The sequence below is a fragment of the Malurus melanocephalus genome, unplaced genomic scaffold (assembly GCF_030028575.1).
Source record: "Malurus melanocephalus ecotype Western Australia unplaced genomic scaffold, MMel_1.1 scaffold_92, whole genome shotgun sequence".
Classification (NCBI taxonomy): domain Eukaryota; kingdom Metazoa; phylum Chordata; class Aves; order Passeriformes; family Maluridae; genus Malurus; species Malurus melanocephalus.
The window spans coordinates 2,254,651-2,274,366 of NW_026623324.1; the positions used below are offsets into that span (position 1 = coordinate 2,254,651).

General features: G+C 36.7%; 1 protein-coding gene across 5 annotated transcripts in view; it reads right to left on the reverse strand.

The window, feature by feature from the left end:
• The window catches only part of ARID4B (AT-rich interaction domain 4B), an 88,912-nt gene that overhangs the window by 11,584 nt on the left and 57,612 nt on the right, over nucleotides 1–19,716 (reverse strand). For 3 of the 5 annotated variants that reach the window (XM_057368458.1, XM_057368455.1, XM_057368456.1), the window contains exons 14-19: nucleotides 19,619–19,716; nucleotides 19,147–19,414; nucleotides 17,961–18,133; nucleotides 8,101–8,340; nucleotides 1,590–1,674; nucleotides 648–840 (exon numbers count right to left, since the gene is read on the reverse strand). In XM_057368458.1, the coding sequence (XP_057224441.1) occupies nucleotides 648–840; nucleotides 1,590–1,674; nucleotides 8,101–8,340; nucleotides 17,961–18,133; nucleotides 19,147–19,414; nucleotides 19,619–19,716 (1,057 nt within the window). The remainder of the gene's footprint in view (nucleotides 1–647; nucleotides 841–1,589; nucleotides 1,675–8,100; nucleotides 8,341–17,960; nucleotides 18,134–19,146; nucleotides 19,415–19,618) is intronic. The other 2 variants (XM_057368459.1, XM_057368460.1) reach the window with 1 other exon arrangement.

Sequence of the window (19,716 nt, forward strand, 5' to 3'; positions counted from 1 at the left end):
ACTCCTTGATTTGTAAAGTTAATTACAGATTAATTATGGCACTAATGATAGTGTCATTACTAATTGCTTTTTTTTGTTTCTCATTTCCTAAGGAAATGAGGCTTCATAGATTATGTTGATTGTTATTCTACCTACAGTTTTGGAACCCAGTGGCCGGTGTCATCCAAGTTCAAGAAAGTCTGAATGATTATTAGATTCACACAGCTTCCAGAAAAGTTTGTGGTTACCCAAACTACCTATACCATACATGACTCCTTTATCTGGAAGCATGCTCTAAACTAAGAATGAAGAKAAGCAATTAGGTATTAAAATGCTGCTGTAGGGAAAGGGAAAACAGTGCTAGTCACAACAGACATACAGATATGAATAATGGGTCCTATAGGTTAGATAAATCAAAAGTAAAAAATTTAGAGACTAGATATGTCTATATCGAACAAAAAAAAAGATGGTAACACAAAGTGTAATTAACTGTCAATACACTGAATTCACAGAAACTGCCAACAGTGCTTTCGTCCAAGGGTTATTTCTGAAGCTGGTGTTATAATTAGCCAGACTCAAGCATTTAGTTGCATCAGTTGTTCTACASTGTTATTTACTCCCGTTCAAAGGCCATTTACACAATTAGAAAAAGCTTTTAAGTACAATACCTTGTAGCCCATTAATGATAGAAGTAATTTCTATTGATTTAACTGCAGCTTGTTCAGTATTTTTGGCTTCACTGCTGTCAAGTTTGGACCCAGTCTCTGGTGATGTGCTGGTGTGAAAAGGGGGTTTTGACAAACGTCGCAATTTACAGGGTTTAGGAGAATACTTCTCTTCTTTCTCTCTGTCAGTTTTATTCTAGGTGAAAAAAGGATGAAAATCTCATTTGAGAACATCTTATCATAGATTACAATTACACAATGCTTACAGTTATCTTAAACATTCAGCCTGCAGAGGAAAGCTCTCCTCTTTGTTTATAGGACTACAAAGACCTTTCCACACCCCATGCCAAGACCTTTTTACTGAAGGCAGACAAGATTTACCAATACTAAAACAAATGGGAAAACAAACACAGGCAGTGCTCTAGGAGTAGTGGCATCACAGGATGCCARGCTCAGCAGTGGCAGAAGGAAAAGCTTCTTTGCAGCCCACTGTCCAAGGAATGGTCATCATCTAAGCCTAAGTATCAATTGTGGAAGAATCAATTCTGAAAGAAATGCTTGGCAACCAAAATAGTAGAATCCCATGCACATGGACTAGTCCATAGGGTTTGCTCTGCACTGTCAGGGAGCCCCCAAATTTCACCCCCCAAGCTGGTTCCCAGCATTGACAGTAATATGGATCTTTCTCATTTGTTTTCTGTAAATGCATGCATACATTTAATTAAAAAATTTAGGACAGAAGGAAAGAAAAGCTTCACCTCCTTACCTCACAGAGAAAACCCAAAACCAGGATGAAAAGAGTATCCCTGTTTAAAAAGCTACAGAGTTGCTTTTCCTGACAAGCATTCCCGCCAATCAAAAGGTCAGGAAGGGAGCCATGGATTACTTAACTATGYATCAAACCAAAGTAGGGGGCAACAAAGGAGAAAAGGGAGAAAAACATACCTTTATTTTCTTTCGATGCTTAATTTTTGGTACATTTTTATCAGCTGGTCTCACTATCTTGTCTGCCTTTATCCATTCATCATACCTAAACACAAAAAGAAATTGTACACATTTATGGTTTTAAGCAGATAATCATATCACAAGAGAAATTTAACTGAGGAAAAAGAGAATTAATAGCCATATAAAAACAGAACAGGAATTTGAATTAACTAATTTGTGTAATTCTGAAGTCTATGAAGTTTCAGCTACAGTTTGAGGGACTAAAGTTTTTTTACACTGAAGGGTAAAATCTTCTATTTTCCAGTCTGCACAGAACAGCAGAAATCCCCATATGCAGGTAAAACAAGCTACTTGAATGAGAAATCTGTACAGACCTCTAAGGTATACTTCCTATTTACACACTGCAAAACCTTAACAATAAAATAAGTTCTTTCAACTACATAAAATGTGACCAGTTAATAAACTCTTTTCACAAAGTGCCATGTGGAGTGACTAATCTTTCAGTCACCAACTTTGACTCACTGACTTCACAGTGACACTTCTCAATTTCTTTTCTGTTAAAGGTTTCCATTTTGTATTGGAGTGATACAAGACCAAAATGTATTACATAGAGTCAAGGTACTAACAACAGGCATCTTGTTACTCAAGACTGGATGCATTATATACAAATCCAAGACCAAAGATGAACATTTTTAGTAAGAATATACTATAACTACGGTACTGCACTTGCCAAATTCTTTAAATCAATTATTTTTCTTCCCAATGAGCTGCTTTACTACTTAAACCGTAAATTCAAGAACCATCTGCATAAGAAACAGTTCAGTTAAAAAATAGTTTGTATTAACTTTGGCCTGAATGTAGATTCAAAAAAATTCTGATCCTCCCAGGTAAACATGAAAATAGTGTGGAAGAAACCAACCTTAAAAAGAACTCCACCACTAAAAACCAGAAAACCCAAACCACACTCACCAAGAAAACTGGTATAAGATGGAGTTGAGCTCAATGACCACACTGCCTTTCCAGCTAGATTTAATTGATCACCATTTTGATATACGCAATGACTACTGACACAGACCCAATTCAGCTTCTTTGCAGCCACTGCCAATTATATCCACAATATTGACACATAAATTAAAAATATTTAGGGAACAACATGCAAGTTTCCAACTTGCTTTCCTATGTGTTGTAAGTTATGATCTACACAAGGAATTTCAGGAGCCAAATATTGTATTACATATCACATAATTTCAGAAGCCAAATATTGTATTACACATCACATAAAAATACAGTAAAAAATGAAGTAGCAGCAGTCTGAAAAATAGATTTCCAAACCAAATTGTTCTGTTTTTCTCCCCTCCAAGTGACAATAAAAATCACAAAAATCTCACAGCAGACCATGCAGATTAAGTTACACCAAGACTGTCTATACTGCTGCAGATACCACTGTCATTGTACTGTTACAGTCATTACCAAGTGAAATGTCTGTAAATGGGTTCAACACTGAAATACAACTCTGCAGAGTACATACAGAGCTCAGTATGGGAAAAATTCTGTATTCTGTGAGACTGTGGGAAACCCTATTTGAAGCAATCTTTTTCCAAGACAAAGACATGTTTTGCACAAGGAATACCATGWAATGACTGCCAAATGGACTTTGTGACCCACAGAAATATAGGCGTATTTTATTAGATCYAAATGCATGCAGGAAAACAGCACTAGGACCTGACAAACACATGGTGAAAAGCAATGATTCTGACAGTGTCCCTTCTGCCTCAACCACATTGCTGGAATGCAAAGTTTGTATCTTCTCATTCTTATGCATCTCCAGTAAGAAAATAATCTTCCTCCTATGCAAAGTCTGTGCACAGCCCACACCGTCTGGCAGTGCCTGCTGGGGCAGGAACTGATAGACATGGGGGCACATTGAAGCAAGGAGAAAAGTGCAGAATCTGAAGAGAATACCTCTACATAMCACAGTGTCTTAACATTATGTATTAGAAGCAATGGTCACACAAGCCCTTATCTCAAGGAGTACAACTGAAACACTCATGTGTAACAGTCACAGCTCCTGGCCAGTGTGTCCTGCTTTACTCCTGACTGCACCCAGAAGAGCAGAGAGACTCTGTGAGGACGCCACAGAAATCTCACATCTTCTCCATTGAATCAACTGCCCACACTTCACACCTTTGCATCACACAGCTCCTTTCATTACTCACACATTGGATCCATATGGTTTGCCTAAATCTGGGACAACTGGACCCCAGCCTGAAAGAGATTCTGCAAAAAGGATAAATTCCAAGATGCAGTCGACAACCTGACCCTATATTACCTTCTCCTCCACTGCAAGACAGAAGCACCCTAAAAGCTGCATCTAAATGGGTGTGTGACTCAGACTAGAGCCTCTTTCTAGAACTGCACCTGCTAACATATGAAAACTTACTTCATCATTAATCTTGCTTTAGACAGTCTGGTTGCAAAACAAAATAAACCCAAAAACATTATCAAAGTTCTTCAGCTCTCTTTACAAGAAGCATGTACTTTCAGAGGACCTGGGCTGTTTTACTACAGTGCTGTCTTTAACATTTACTCACTTCACTGCTCTGAAGTGAGCAGATGAGTGTGCAGAGGAAGGAGGTAATATGGGGAGCTGTTCCTAACAAACTTTACACAGATTTCTTTGAAATTCTAGAGGAGGGATACAATAAGAAATCATTATTTAMTTATTTTCAAAATCAGGTTTCATATGAAAACACGGAATGCTTTCATAAAGAAAATCCCCATGCCATATCAAAACTAAGATAAAGAGCCAGCAAGGAGAGAAGCTTTTCTGCCCTACTTGTTAAAATGAATGGCTGACAGAAAGGAGAGTTTGAACAGGAGAGAAAAAAAAATCTAAAATTAAATTTAATAGCTACATAGCAGAAAAAATAACTGGCATGTTGCATCAGCATGCACTAATGCTATTATATCCATATGCACAACTTGAAGCTAAAAAGCACAATACTCAGAGATTGCAGTTACCTTCCACATAAGTACTAGAGGGGAAACAAGGAAGAAAGTGTACTTTTCTAGATTTATACTAGCAAAGGGACCACTTTCTCAGGAGGACAAGTGACCTCAAGGAGCTAGCACGCCTTGGCAACTTCACTGAAAAGTTCCAGTATACTATCAGTAGCTGCTAAAAAGGGAGAATCAAATATATTTTTGGCTGTGATCAAAGAAAGGAAAAAAATTAGTCTGATACACAAAWATTGCAATACTAGATGAGAATTCTACAAGAAATTGTTTAATTTCTTTTTTGTTTTCTAAATAATCCCTCCCCTGTCCCCATGACATACATTACTCTTCAGGACCCAAAATTTTGCTACATGTTTAATTTCAGTGGTCGACTATTTATAAAATTTATATATGAAGTAACGTTTCAACGAACTGAGACTGAAATCAGCACTTTCACATACAGATCCTGAAGAAGTGTTGAAAGTAATAAATACTAGCTTTAAACATTTGAAACATCCAAGAATAACATGTCCCGTCATAGTGTACCGTAACGACACACAGAGTTTCAGCAATGTAAATGCTTTTCAAATATGCACCCTCTAATTACTGGGAACACACTGCAGAAGAAATTCACCTCAAACACTTACACAATGAGCCTTTCTCTGCACTRGCAGGCTGAAGATTAAAACTACATCAGAAGGAATTAGCACTGTAGGTCCCAAAGAAGYTTTAGTTACATATAAAACATACTTAATCCAGAACATTACTGGTCTGTTAGAAGAAATACAGTTCCTCTGTATTTCACTGCTTTTTCTGGTTAAAACGTGGCAACATAAGCAGGTCCCTCTAATAGGGTAGAGATTACTACCATTCCCTTGTACCACAAGTCAGGCTCCACTGAACACTGTGATTCAGAGACCTTTGTCACAGACATACACTACCTGAATCTCAGGAGCTAGCAACAAGATCTTTTATTATAATGCTGCACAGCTTCTGCACTTTCTATTTTACTCCTTTTAAAAAGAAAAAAAGTTCCACAGTTTTTAGTGTCACTGGTTCCAGAATATTTWAAAAAAGACAACTAATGAAGATAAGTATTGTTACCAAACTTCATTCCAAGCACCCCAAAGCATGTGAATACACTGCTCCATCCCCCCCCCACACAGGTATTCTGAATTCCAGACTGATACTGAAATTAACTTGTGATAATTAACATTAGCAGTTATTTAGGATTTCTGTTCAAACTTATGAGACTTCTTTAAAGAACAGGTGATTAAATGGCATACTGACCAAAAGGGGAAACTTCAGCATCAAGGAGGAGGAGAATGACAGAATTTTAAAAACCCTGGATGATTAGAAAGTCCTAACTCAGTACAACCCCTGTACAGTATGCACAGTACTTGTCCCTGCTAAGTAAGCTAAGGAGAGGAGGGAATTGCTTCCTATACAACTAAGGAAGTTTCTTTTCCAGGTTGTCACTGACTAAAAGCCAAATCAAGCTATTGCAGAATACAAGACTAGTCTTCRCAATACTAAACGACCCAAGTGTTTAGATGCTGGCTTAAGATGAGGCACACATACTCTTCCTGTCAAATCCAAAAATTTAAATAATTTCACGTGAATGAAAAAGAATTAGCCACACTTAGCAGAGTCAACACACAGTCCCACAGTTCAATCTCAATCACTCATGTATTTTTCAGTGAAGAATCYTACTCCCCCAAACCTATTCAGAGGGCACTTTTAAAACATCAGGTAAAAATATAAACCCATGTCCTGATGCCAGAAGGACAAAACAACCAACACTTATTACTTCTCAAATGAGTGCAAGTTAACTAAAAATGCTTTTATTAGCAAACATATCCTAGTCACAGAAATAATACCTCTGACATCAATCTGCAGATTTGTTTAAATTGSAGAGTTAAAAATTTAGAATCTTGATTTCTCCTTTAAGAACTGGGGTGCTACTGAGACCTCCAAGGTGAAGAAGACTCATTTTTAACTTCTCATTTCTTCACTTCTTTGAAGTGGTACTGCTCACATAAAAAATCTGATCATCTCACCTCATAGCACATATAATTTGCTCAAAAAGAAAAGTAACTTCTATGCTTACAAATCCAAAAACATGAATTTTAAAGCAAGAAACCTCTTGGAACAGTACACACAGTTATCTTCAATGAGTAGGATGGAAGTTTCAGCAACTTGCACTCCCCTAAGGGAGTCCTCCCCAATAAGGACCAGGCCAAAACTCAAGTCACACCCCAGCTCCCACCTTCAGCAGGCTGCATCTCCCCTCGCATCTTGACTTCACAGCCCGCTATGCTTACAGATGTTGCATGAAGACAGTTCATGTCAGATCCTATTCCTGTAGATCAACGTAGATGTAGATCAAAATTCTACAGAAGACTGGTATCAAAACAGGCAAGAGCGAGACTCCTCCTCGGCAGTAGCTCAGGTGCACCTGGAAATCACCAGGCCTCGATGCAAAGAGGTGAATTCAAGGGAGGAAGAGAAGCATCACACTTCTCTGTYACCTTTGCTAGTAGATCTTACTAGAACTGAATAAATGACATTTTTCCTGCTCTCTTGGTCACAGGCAGGATGCCCAGATGACAGATGAAGGTCACAAGAGCCTCAGCTTTTCCAGAAAAGGAAAAGTAAGTAAAGAAAAACATACATCAGATTTGTCTCAGACTTGTGGGAGTTTTTTTTACATTTGTTTCAGAGACAGTAATCAAGTTATAAAGATAGTAGTTTAGGACAATGAGTTATGTTGAAATCGAGGAAAGCAGCAGACATGCTTTAAGCTGCTAAAAATTTTAGTTCTCTCTACTGTTTTCAAGGTTGCTTCAGGTTTTAAATGGAAAAAAGAGGTCTGAAATAGTAATAGAAATATTTTATTTATTTCTATTAATGCTAGACTACAGATAATGAAAAGTATATGCTCCTCCTTATATTAAAGAAAGCATAAGAAGCCACTAGGCTAAGACGCGTCTTGTTTGGAAGTTTAAGGCAGCCTCAGGGTGAAGTGGGGTAGGGAGTGTAGATACCAGAACTGATGAAATGCAATTATTTGCTGCGCACTTATTTGCCATTAAGAATCTTGTTGTTTTCCAGTTAAACACCACACTGCTGGTGTACTCTGTGCTTCACTGACAAGAGTGAGTTCACAGCTGAATGCACTACTCAAATACTGTATGAGAGAATATTGGCTTAAGACAGCCAGAGGAGGAACCTGAAAAGAGTGAGCTGTCACTTGTATGGCAAGATCTAAAAGTAAGATGGGGAACAAATGAAGCCTTCTTTGAACAAGTAATTTTAAGATGATTTTCAAAGTAACTAAAGCCCTGCATTTATATAGTGTTAAATATCTAAGTTTCATACAGTACAATGACCTTCACAGAACATCAATACTGAAAGTTTAGGACTCCAGATGTCTATAAATTTAGTTTTTAAAATTCATAAGTGTATTTGAGAAGTAATTCAAGAAGTAATCACTAACTAAAACTCAAGTTACCTCACGTTCCATCCACAGTAGTGCACCAAGTAAAGGACTTCTCCACCTTCGATGTCAGAATCTTTAATACTAGCTTCATACATTTTTTGATTTTTCCCTCTTCCATACCGCACTTGGACTTTCATGCCTGGTGGATAGCATTCAAACTCTTCTTCCTCATTGTTATTGTTGTCTTCTTCCTCCCCCTCCTCCTCCTCTGCTTCTTCTTCATCTTCATCTTCTTCCTTATTCGTGTCATCTCTTGAAAGGTTTAAAAAATTGTAGAGTTAATATGAGATACTTCATAAGCTTTTCAGTTCCAAACCACATATATTGATAAATATTGTGGATGCATTAGAGACTGGGAAACAGGAGGCTCCAAATATGTGAAACTGTACTACAGCTGAGTAATATCAGCAAAATAGGATATAGCAACACACACAAAATCCAGTGACTGTAAGGTGCAAAAATGACTAAAAGAAAAAAAAAATCCTTCAAATTCTGTATGAGCAGAAGTTGTTCAAACTCATCTTTGTATGATTCTTGCATGCAGTCTCTTTGTTTAAATATAACTTTTTCACTTAAAATTAATTCTTTCAATACAGAGAAAATTTCCTAAATTCCATTTTTCAACCTACAAGTTTTACAAATGCTTCCAGAAACTTGCTTCTCAAAAAAAAATTCTTGTTTTATTGCAATAAATAAACTCTGTCTCAACAGCTTGAAATTACTTCAGCTATTACCATATTTTGGACAAAAAAGTTCCRAACAACTTATGTGTCTGTATCAGCAAATTAAACAACCTGTGCTAATTTATGACCTCATCATCCTTGCCAATTACACTGAAAGTATCCTAAATATGTCAAACTTGCAYTTAATTACTATATAAATACACAAGCAGGTGTTCATCGATTTCAGAAGCTAATTTTGAACACATCTTCAGATATTTGGACCAATTTTCAGAAACAGTAAGAGCCCACAAATCTTGCTAGATTCAGTCAATGGGTGGCTCAGTTATCTGAAAATTATCTACAATCAGCTTAAAGAGGGAAGACTACATTACAGAAGTTAATTATGGAAAGTAGGAGGAAAGTAGGAGGAAAGTATCTTTTAATCTTAATTAGTCTTATAAAGCAGTATTATTTGCCCTCATATCATTCTAATTCCACACTCTGTGCAACACAGAACAGATTTAGTTGCTGACKAAATTCACAACAACTGCAGACCACTAACAATCCAAAAACCTGATACATGGAACAGGTATTTGGGTGCCTGCATAAGAGAAGGTAAATACTGCTCTAACTCTCATTCACACCAATATTTAACCTCACAAACACAGAAGTCTATATTAATAATCTAAATCTTTCCACAACATTTTCAGCAGAAAATTCTCAGATAAACCAAGTTACTTGCCCTCTGCAAAAGGATGCTTCTTTGCAGAAGTAAAACTGCAGTGTTATTATCTAATTAGCTGGTGAAAGATAATTCATAGCAAAATGCTAAATTCAACTGTAGTATAACCACACTAATTTAATAAAATTACTTAAGAARTGAATGTTAGAACATGTATATATATGCACACACATACATGCTCATACAYAGTGAGACAAAGGCTAAAAAAATCCCTCTTTGGTATATATGGCATAGGCCATACAGTTTAATTCTAGAAGGCCAAGATTTTCAATTTATATATATACATATGTGTATTTCTTGTGCTTCCAAGAGATATATATATATACTAGAGAGATATATGTATTATTACAAAATTTACTTCCCTAGGAAATCACAAAGAAAGATAAAAATTTCCTGAATAGAATTCCACAGCTAACAACAAAAAGCATCAACCAGTAAWTTAAATGATTTTTAGTTATACTCTCTGCTGCACTAAATAAAAACTTCTGGCTAATTTCAGCTTAGCAGGTATTATCATTAAAAAGCTAAAAAAAATTGTGATCAGAAGCAGAGCCACCACTGCTCTGAGAGCAAGATGAGCTTGTGATTTTCCATTAATAAGTACACTTCAAAATCGCAGTGAACCAGGTTTTGCCTGKTTTTTTTCTCTCCAAGATCTAGGGGCACAATCCTCAAATGCTGTCTGCAAAGTCAAGTACATCTATGACAGAGATTCAAGATTTTCCAGACACTGGCAATTATGGTGCCAGTGGCTCTTCAAAAGCTGAACAAACTTGGAGTGTCTCTSATCTTAATCACCCTGTGTCTTTCTTGGAGTCCCAACAGACATCCTACAAAGACTCCATGACAACAGCAGAAATTGGTACCCTCTGAAAAAGATGCATGAAGCCCTCATTGTGAAGTTGAGTAACTTGGATGGTCAAGGAGATGTGAGCAGTAGACTGTACATAGGTGGAGGCATGTCACAGGCATGTCAGGAAGCAAAAGCAAAATGGAAGCAGAGATGGCTGCAAGTAAAAAGTGTTCCAAGGAGTAACTTGGTTAGCAATCATAAGCTAGAGATTTTAGGAAACCAAACAAAAGCAAAGAATGTTCATCATTTTGGAGCGAAAGAAAACCCCAACACACTCATACAGCTCCTGCAAAAAAAAAAAGGCCAACCAACCCAAAAAACCAACAATAAAGCCCCAACACAAATCCCAAGAACATACACCAACGGCTGTAAGGAAGATACTGTCATAAATAGTCCAAACCTGGCAGTGCAGACAAAGGAGAAGCCACAACTAGCACAAAACCAGAGGTTTTTTAAGAGGAAATTGTGATTGTAGGCATCCGGTATTCATAGTTAYAACCTCATTAGTCCATATATGTATGCATGAGACCACTGGATTTCCTTCAATACTTTTGATTTTAATCAAAATCCCATTTGGGGGAGGGCATGAGGGAAAAGGGAAAAAATAGGGGGAAAAAAAAAAGAAACCAAAAAAACCTCTTGGCGGCAGACAGCAATTGTCAACTTAAAACCAATATCTACCACAAAGCTGCAAGTATTTGAACAACCCAAGCAGCACCTGATGAAACAAAGCAGCAGCAGATGTGCATACACAACTTACAGGAGACACAACAATACAAGTGTAACTGATCCAGAATCCAAAGTAGCACCAGAAAGGTTATCAGGACTCAAAAGCATTTCAAATGACAGCCACAGACTAAAAAGAATACCCCCCACCCCATCTCACAAAAATGGGGAACATAAACCTTCAGAAGCAAGAAATGAATGAATTAAAATGCAGAACTATTTGTTAATGAAGTAAAACGGTTAAAATGTTTAGATCATACAAATATGGCTTATCATTAGTTCCAAAGGACGTTGCAAAATCCTCAAAAGGCTAAAGTACACACACAGGAGGTCATTCTCAGTCAATAAAAAGATTGAACAACAACAACCCATAACTGAGAGTATTAACAACCAGATGTAGTTAATAGATGAAAAACTGCTGCTCTTACATTACTCAAGAAAATGTGGCCACATGCAAACTTTTTACAACCCACACTCTCTGTCACTGTAACAAAGCCCAGGTGAAACCTATGAGACCCAGTGTGGTTTGGAACATTGTATTTGCCTCCTACGATCCCTGTTTTGCAGCAAAACTAACCCTACTCCAAATACACTTCCACTGACACACCAAACTGGTACGCACAGCAGGTGAGATGGCATATGCAAGATTATTTTTTCAGGATTTATTCTAAAATTTGAGGAAGCAAGATTATTTCAATTATTGGTTCAATTAAGTTATTACAGTTAATTGAACTGCTAGCAGAAATAAACTTTAGTGTAATTGACACTTCAAGTTTAGCAATTAGCTTCTATTTTTGTTTCCTGCTTATTTTTTAACTTTTTCTCATCCTAAAGCATAATTTAACCTTTACTTCTCATAACATAGAGCTGAAATATGTTCAATTTCTCTTCATATTCTCAGTCAGATGTATTAAGGTAACTTCAAGTTTTAAGGCAGAGAGGTTATTAAGACCTTTACTTATGCCATGACAACGGAACCTCATCTTTAATGATACAAAATAACAAACCCTCCCAAAAATCACCACTATTTGTCCTGGTTTTGGCTGAGATGGAGCTTGTTTCTCCTTGGTAGCAAGCACCCTGCTCTGTTTTGGATGCACCAGGGTAGGGGGAAAGTGAACTAGTGATTGCATGGTACATAGCTGCTAGCTGGGTATGACCACACCTCTGAAGCTACAAAGGAAATCTGAAAATAAAAGCCCAAAGGACTTCTGTCTGCACACAGAAAAAGGGAATACATGTAGTTAGGATCCTTTGTCCCAAGGGAAGAGGAAGGCACTAACTGCATTTGACTCACATCTGAGCGTACTACAGTACAATTCAATCATGCAAAGAGGTACTCTGTAACCAGTGTATTCCTCTGCTGCTACAGAGGAGGTGAGAMGACCTCAACGCTTCTCATCATTCAGCCACATATTTTTGAAACCTTCCTCAAAATTATAATGGGTGGCCCTAAAGCATGACTGAAGAATACAGCCCTTCCTATTTTCAGCACTGGCTCATATTCAGCTTACAAGCATCCAGTATTTGATGAACGTTTAAGGACTCTTCCACACACGTAAATCTCAGTGACAGCTACCATGGATAATAACTTGCACAGTGACCACATACCATGTAGAAAGCAGAACCACTTTTCTCAAATCAAAGATGTCTCCCTTCCATTCAATACATAGAGTCAATACATTTACATTGCAACTTTACACTTAATTATTGTGTCATTTGCAGCTCATTGCTGTATCAAAAGCAATCATTACATGTAAGTATGTATCAGTCTGTATTCTATATTAAGAAAAAAAATCTATTAGACTGTTTCTGAAAACATGACTATACAAAAACTTCCTTCCTAATACAGCTGAAATACATAAAAAGAAAACACATCACAAATAAGAGCACAGAAATATGTTACCATAAATAAAACTACTCTGTATGGTTCTCATAAGCTTTTTGTTTGCGTACACACCAACAATCTAAGATTCTGAGCATATGTTCACACTACACATGTACTGAACACGACATATTGTTCTCCCTTTTCCCAAGGTAATCAATTCCACATATATCTGAATCAGACTGGAGAAAGCTCCCAATAAATAGTCCTCACCTAACACAGAAGCTAAAAGATAGACCTTTCATATCAAATCTTCACTCCAAAAGATTCTAACTTTCTTGCTACCATTTTAGATGCACCACGGCAAAGCTCTGATGTGTCATTTTAACAAATAAGGAACTGAAGAAAACATTGCCTCTAACAATGTCTTTCTACCATACGTGGAATGGAGCTTCTGACTAATATGTAATGCCATTGTATATTTCTTTCAGAAAATCCCTTATAGAGGTTTCCAGAAAATTTAACTTGTACAAAAAGTTTCACCAGCAGCACAGGCACAGCAGGTAGTCCTCTCACCCTTCAAGGGCAAACCTTAGTAAAATACTTCACATGAAACAATGACCATTTTGACTTAGGTCCCCATTACTGATTTTGTTATTCCTAGTTCCCTCCTACTGCTTGTAGGAGGGGAAAAGCTGTTACTGCATGAAAGGTGCATGTAAATGCTCTAAGATTAAGATTTTTTTCCTTGCATGTGAATGAGTGGCTGATAGTCTTGCAGGGAATTAAATCGAAGAGTAAATGTTTAGCATTTTCACCTTGTGATTTTGGCAAAACATGAAGTACCAGCTGCCAGAAAACCAAACCAAAAAGACCCAAACCATCAATATCTGATCACCAGAAGTGTTTAGTTTACTAAAGCATTCTTCAGAAACATTTGTTCATGCATTCCTTGGAGGAAATAAAAAAAAGCAGACAGTTTTCAAGAAGAAAAAACTAATAAATTCAAAAAGTTTCACAAGGCCAAAGAAGGACTTGTGAAAATGACGGTCTGATGAGCAAGAACAAGGTAAGATCCAGAGATGGCAGTCCTTCCTGGTGTTAGGGTGAAGGTAGCACCTCAGCCACAAGAAGGAAAATACAAGAACAAAACTCTCTTGCAATGTCTATGTACTGTMACTTAACAGAATTTTGCCTGGGCATCTCAAAAATCCAAATACAACCCATACACAAGTCTGATGCCAATTTTTGTTGAGAAGCAAAAATTACCCAGATTCTCAGCATTTAATCTTTAATTTCATTASAAAGTTCTCGATGGTGGTCTATTCCAGGTTCTTTGGGGCAAAGTTTAAAAACCAGAATAAAACACAAAACCAACAAAAAAAAATTCTTAATGAAAACTCCAACAAAGAAATTCTGAGTTGAATTAACTATCTAGGGAAAAAAAAATTCTTACTAATGTTGGTTAGATAGCAATTAACCTACACTTCAGTTTCCAAACTGTACACTGCATCTACTATGGAATTTTTAAAGACTTAGCTTTCATTTTATTAGCTTGTACTAAAAAACGCACACCTTCTAGAATCTCCACTAGGTTCCTGGCCTTGATCTCTTTGGAACATATTCAATTGTCTACATTGTTTATTGTGTAGAAAAACACCTCGGTTCTCAATTTGTTGACTTCGACTCAGCAGTCTAGTTAAAACAGTTAATATTAGATACTACAAAGGAAAAGGCACACCAGTTATGCAACATTACATTTGAAGATCATTACTTCCACAACATGAAGTTTGTAGGAACTTCAGAAAAAGGACTAAACTTCCTTGTTTATTCATTGGCCAAGTATGAGAACTTTTTTATGTGTTATGGAAAAGGACAATTTAGAAAGTCAGTTTTGTAAAGGACCCTCTGGGACAGACCCATGAAAATTAATACATTATTGGCTTTTTTAAAACTTGTTTTTAATGACCATAAGTTGCACAAYCTGTATCTAGCACAGGTATCTTCCACTAGCCATGGAAAAAAAAGGAAAACTAAAGCAAAAAGCAAACAAGAAAAGCACTAATAGAATAAAGGGCAAGGTCCCTTTGAACCTCTGCTCTCAGTGTTCACAGATACACAAGCAGGCAAGAAACTGTAACTATAGAGAAGAAAGGAAGACAAAGTTGAGCCTTTCTTCCTCTYCATCATATTGTTAAAGACTGTGTAGATGGTACCACACAATTCAAGTGGTAGCAATCTCAAAGGGTTGAGACACRTGGGATTGCACAGAGAAACAAAACCTGTAGAAAATAAACAACCGGGGCTTCCAGAAGTATTTCCTGAGATCTGGAAGCTGAGAGTTACATCCAATCGTCCCAAAAGAAAGTCAGCAAGAAACCCGAAAGTTTTTCTATCCTCATAGACATCCTTGTGTCTGTAGACAAATAAAAGTCCTACAGACATAAATGCAAATAGAAAACCCTAAGAGTTTGCATTTAATTTCTTTAGCTATTTTGTTAGGACTGTGAAAGACTGATGGTCCATAACTTAAAAGTTCCAGGAAGGCACTTTAAATACAACAAATAATAAAATTTCAGTCTAAATTTCACACTGATCTAATTTTATTACATTTCAGKTATTGGTGTGTGTGTGTGTGGTTAGTTTTCAACCTACAAAAATGCCTGTTTTCATTTTGCATTTCCATTCAACAAAGAACTCCAACCACAGCATTTCCACCTTTGTGTAAGTTCTGCCACTTCTGATCCATGAAGTTGGGTATAGGGAAGTAGAACATCTAATACAATGCCCCACAAAATTCCTTTATGACTTTATAGCATAAATGCTAGAAATATTTTTTTAGCATTTAGGATGACAGTGACGTTTTTAAAAGCTCTTTAAAGCTGATACAAGTGTATTTTGTACCTCCTATCAATCTCAGAGGGTAGAAGGGAAAAGAAATCAYGCTAACAGTGCTACTACAGTGCCACTGCTTACTTACAGTACCGCTTAAATACTTACAATTACCTGCTATAAAAATTCCATTTTCATAATATGAATTGTTCTTTGAAACACAGCATACCTCCCAGCAATGACCACACCACCACCTACACCTCTTTTTAGAGTCATGCTTTCTATTCKAAGCAATTCATTACAGTGTCCCATGAATCATAATAGCAAGATACTAGTCAGAAGTTTTCTACTGGGATGARTAAGGAGGAGCAGAGGGAAAAGAATTCACGCAATTACTATCAGATGAATTGGGAAAAGATAAGAGGAAGTAAGTGTTTTCTACAGATTTCTGTTGCTCTTATAAATAAAAAGCTAGGAAAACTCATACATTTTTTGATGCCATAAATAATGCAAATTGACATGAATCAAGATTGAAAACACCCAAAGTTAAAAAAAAGAAAAGTAAAGAATTATTGAAAAGCAAATGCAGCTTCTGTTTTTTTTATGTACCATTTACAACAGTAGCATGGTAAGCATTAAGCCACCATACTTTTCATTATATAAATAAATACAAAGTAACATCACAAATATACACACATACAAATACACAACTTAGGGAACTTTAAAAACTGCTATTCTCTAAGCATTGCAAAGTTTTCCATTAATTTAGTTCTATATTTTGAAAGCAGCATTGTAAAATCAGTCTTTAAAAACTCTGAAAATCTTGCAATCTYGTGATAATACAACTTATCTAATTCATCTTAAAAACAGCAAATGCAACAAAGTCCAGCAGTTAGTCTTTTAAAAAAAGACAAGTTTACACAGGATACAAATAAAATCACATCCATAGAGAAAAGGCTCTTTAACTGAGTTCAGGTAAATTTGATTTCTCTRTATTCTGCATTTCTGAGTTACAGAAATTGCCAATGAAATTCCCACTGAAAATACTCAGGAGGACAAAAACATTATACAAAAAGATCATTCCAGAATCCACTAAAAAAATCAAAATCCTTAGTGAAATTAAAAAAAAAAAACTACAACCAATGAATCAGAAATCAATATTTTAAACTCCGACATTTTGGCCACAACTTTTAATGGGCCAGAAACAGCATTAAGAGCTAGTGATTTTTMGACAGAAGATCAAGACAGCTGATCTACTAAACAATACAACTGCTGGAATGAACAAGGGGATTACTGGTCAGGCAACAGATGGTATTAACTACAAAAAAAAACAAAACCCAACACATCCATGATATACAGATTGCTGTGAAAGTATAAGGATGTGCCAGTAACTGYTTTCCCTCTTGTAACAGCTTCTCCCTTAAGCACCTGTTACTGGGCTTTAGTGAAGACAAATAGAGGTCAGATAGAAGATCTCTWTTAATACTGTAAGGGAAATATTTGTGTTCTTAACAGTTGAAATCATACTGTAGGAGGATTCTAATTGAAAGAATACAGATTGTTAACATACTGGGGATTAATGAGATCCATATTTTGGCTGTATTTTTTTGTGTGTATGACTTCTGAAAAACACTTGTGAGATTTTCCTGCACTGAAACAGGAAAACCTGCCCACTCTATAAAGCAAGTTATTTGCACACATTAATTGATTAGGTAGCCCTGAGCATCTCTGTTATTTCAATCTCCTACTTTCAAAACACCTCTCTGAAGGCCTGCACAAGAGACTCCTGCCAGTACCAGGCCTACTCAACAGCAAAGCTGTTAACTGAGCGATGCAAGGTACTTCCATCTTTTCCCCTATTACACACCACTGTCCAACAGCAAAAGCTGGAAGCCACAAGTCTGCCATATATTTGTACCAAAATCAAGTAGAAAAATACTACAGGCAATGACTGCAATATTTTTGTATTAAATCAATTAAATTTTATACTTTCCATTCTCACTCAGCTTATATTTAGGCCTGGAACCCTTAAAACTTAAGCTGCCTTTTCCTTTGAAAATAGATCAATGAACTTCAATGATCKAACTACGACAAAGTTAAAAACACATCAGCCCCCAGAAGATACAAGTCTAATTAACAATAGCATGTCTGATTTGAAGTTCAAATTACAGGAGTAAAATTTAAAAAAAATCGCATTGTATGTCTTATCTGATTAGAAACAGCATAACTTACCCTGATTTTTCTTTTTCTTCAGCATCTGCATTTACTGTAGGATTTTCCATTTCTTTAATCTTCTCCTCCTCTTTATCTTCCAATTTGGTTTCATCTTCAGTTTTGATTACATTTAAGTCCTTTTCTTGATCAGGCTGAGTAAACACAGAATCTGGCAAATTTTTTTTGTTTCCCTAGGATAACAAAACCTTTGGTTAACTCACAAGATGAAAACAAAGCATTTAAGAAAAGGCAGACAAAACACACTGAAGTTACAAGACACTGAAGAGCAAAACAACGCTACCGTGTGGGGGGGTTGTCCTAAAATTACAACACCTCTGCTGTTTTTCCTTTTGAAAATCTTCAGCTAAACATAGCAGAGGTCAAAGTTGCCACCAGTCCCCTAGCTTGTTTTATCACAATGATATAGGCATGCCCTCTTAGACCTGGACTGCAAAGCAATTCCCATATGAGCACTTCACAAAGCATGTTTTCATTTGGGATGTAACGATACCAGTACTGGCCCATGAAGCATTCCTCCCAGAGAATACCAGCAAACAGACCAGGGCTGGCTGCCACTTATATGGAGAAGCATTACAGTTGTGTTGCACACTGGCTCAAGAGCYACACTGCTTCCACAGCAAACTGCAAGGCCTGCACACTGCAGCACATCACTTAGTGCCCTGAATATCCTTTGCTGAAGCCACTGAGTCAAYACTGGATTTGAAAAGCTATAAACATTTGTCTCTCTGGACCACTAAACTACATTAGATCATGTGTACATCATATGGCCCAGGCCTTTGTTGAACTTCACTGGTTTCACTGGAATACAGAAGTAAAAGCAGTATTTATGAGAGCTTAAAAGCACAGCTCAGTGCATAWTAAAAGTATCAGCAATACAGTTAGTTAGCTGTGAGCATGCATTACCCAGATAAAGTGGACACTAAGTAGTCTCTATTTGACCCAGGAATCCCCCAAACAAGTGGCATGTTGGAGCTGCTTTCGAGCAAGTCAGACATTTTGACATCATGAGCCTCTAAAACAGGCACCTAGGTAAATATAGCTCAAATGCCTCAAATGTTCTGAATTAGTTTTTGTCTTATTTTAAATCCATCATAGAAATTTCAATCTTTACATTAATTCATGGTCATTAACACACCAACTGACTTTATAAGCAAGATACAACATGAACTTTTAAATATATTACCAGAGCAGAGGGCTTATCATTTTCTTTACTTTCATGATCCTTCTCAGCTAACTTTTTTTCTTCTTGTTGTACTACTGCTACTTCTTCCTGCTTGCGCTCATCCTTGTCCACTTTAATCTCTTTTGCATCCTGCTCTGGCTCTTCACGCATCTTCAGTTCTTTTACTTTTTCGCAGTCTTTACAAGGCTTGTTCGTCACCTTCTCTGGCAATGCCATTTGAAATTCAATGTTAGCTGATGTACAATACTCTTCAAAACCATAGAGATATCTAAAAAAAACAATTGTTTGTGAAAAGCAAGTTTGACTCAAGAAGGAACATGCCACCTAGAGAAGCTAAACACAGACAGTAGGTTTAAAGCCTAAAAAACTGTATTATAACCAAAGAGTTATGAATTTTATGTATATTACCAGTAACACAGGATCACTTCAGTTCATTGTATTTTAGCATAAACTTTATAGCTTTATTACTTACTTCCTGTATGCACATTTAACATTATATCCTGCAGCTGAATTTAATACAGGGATTCCAAGATCTTGATAAACTTGCTTCCACACTGCTCCACTTTCAAT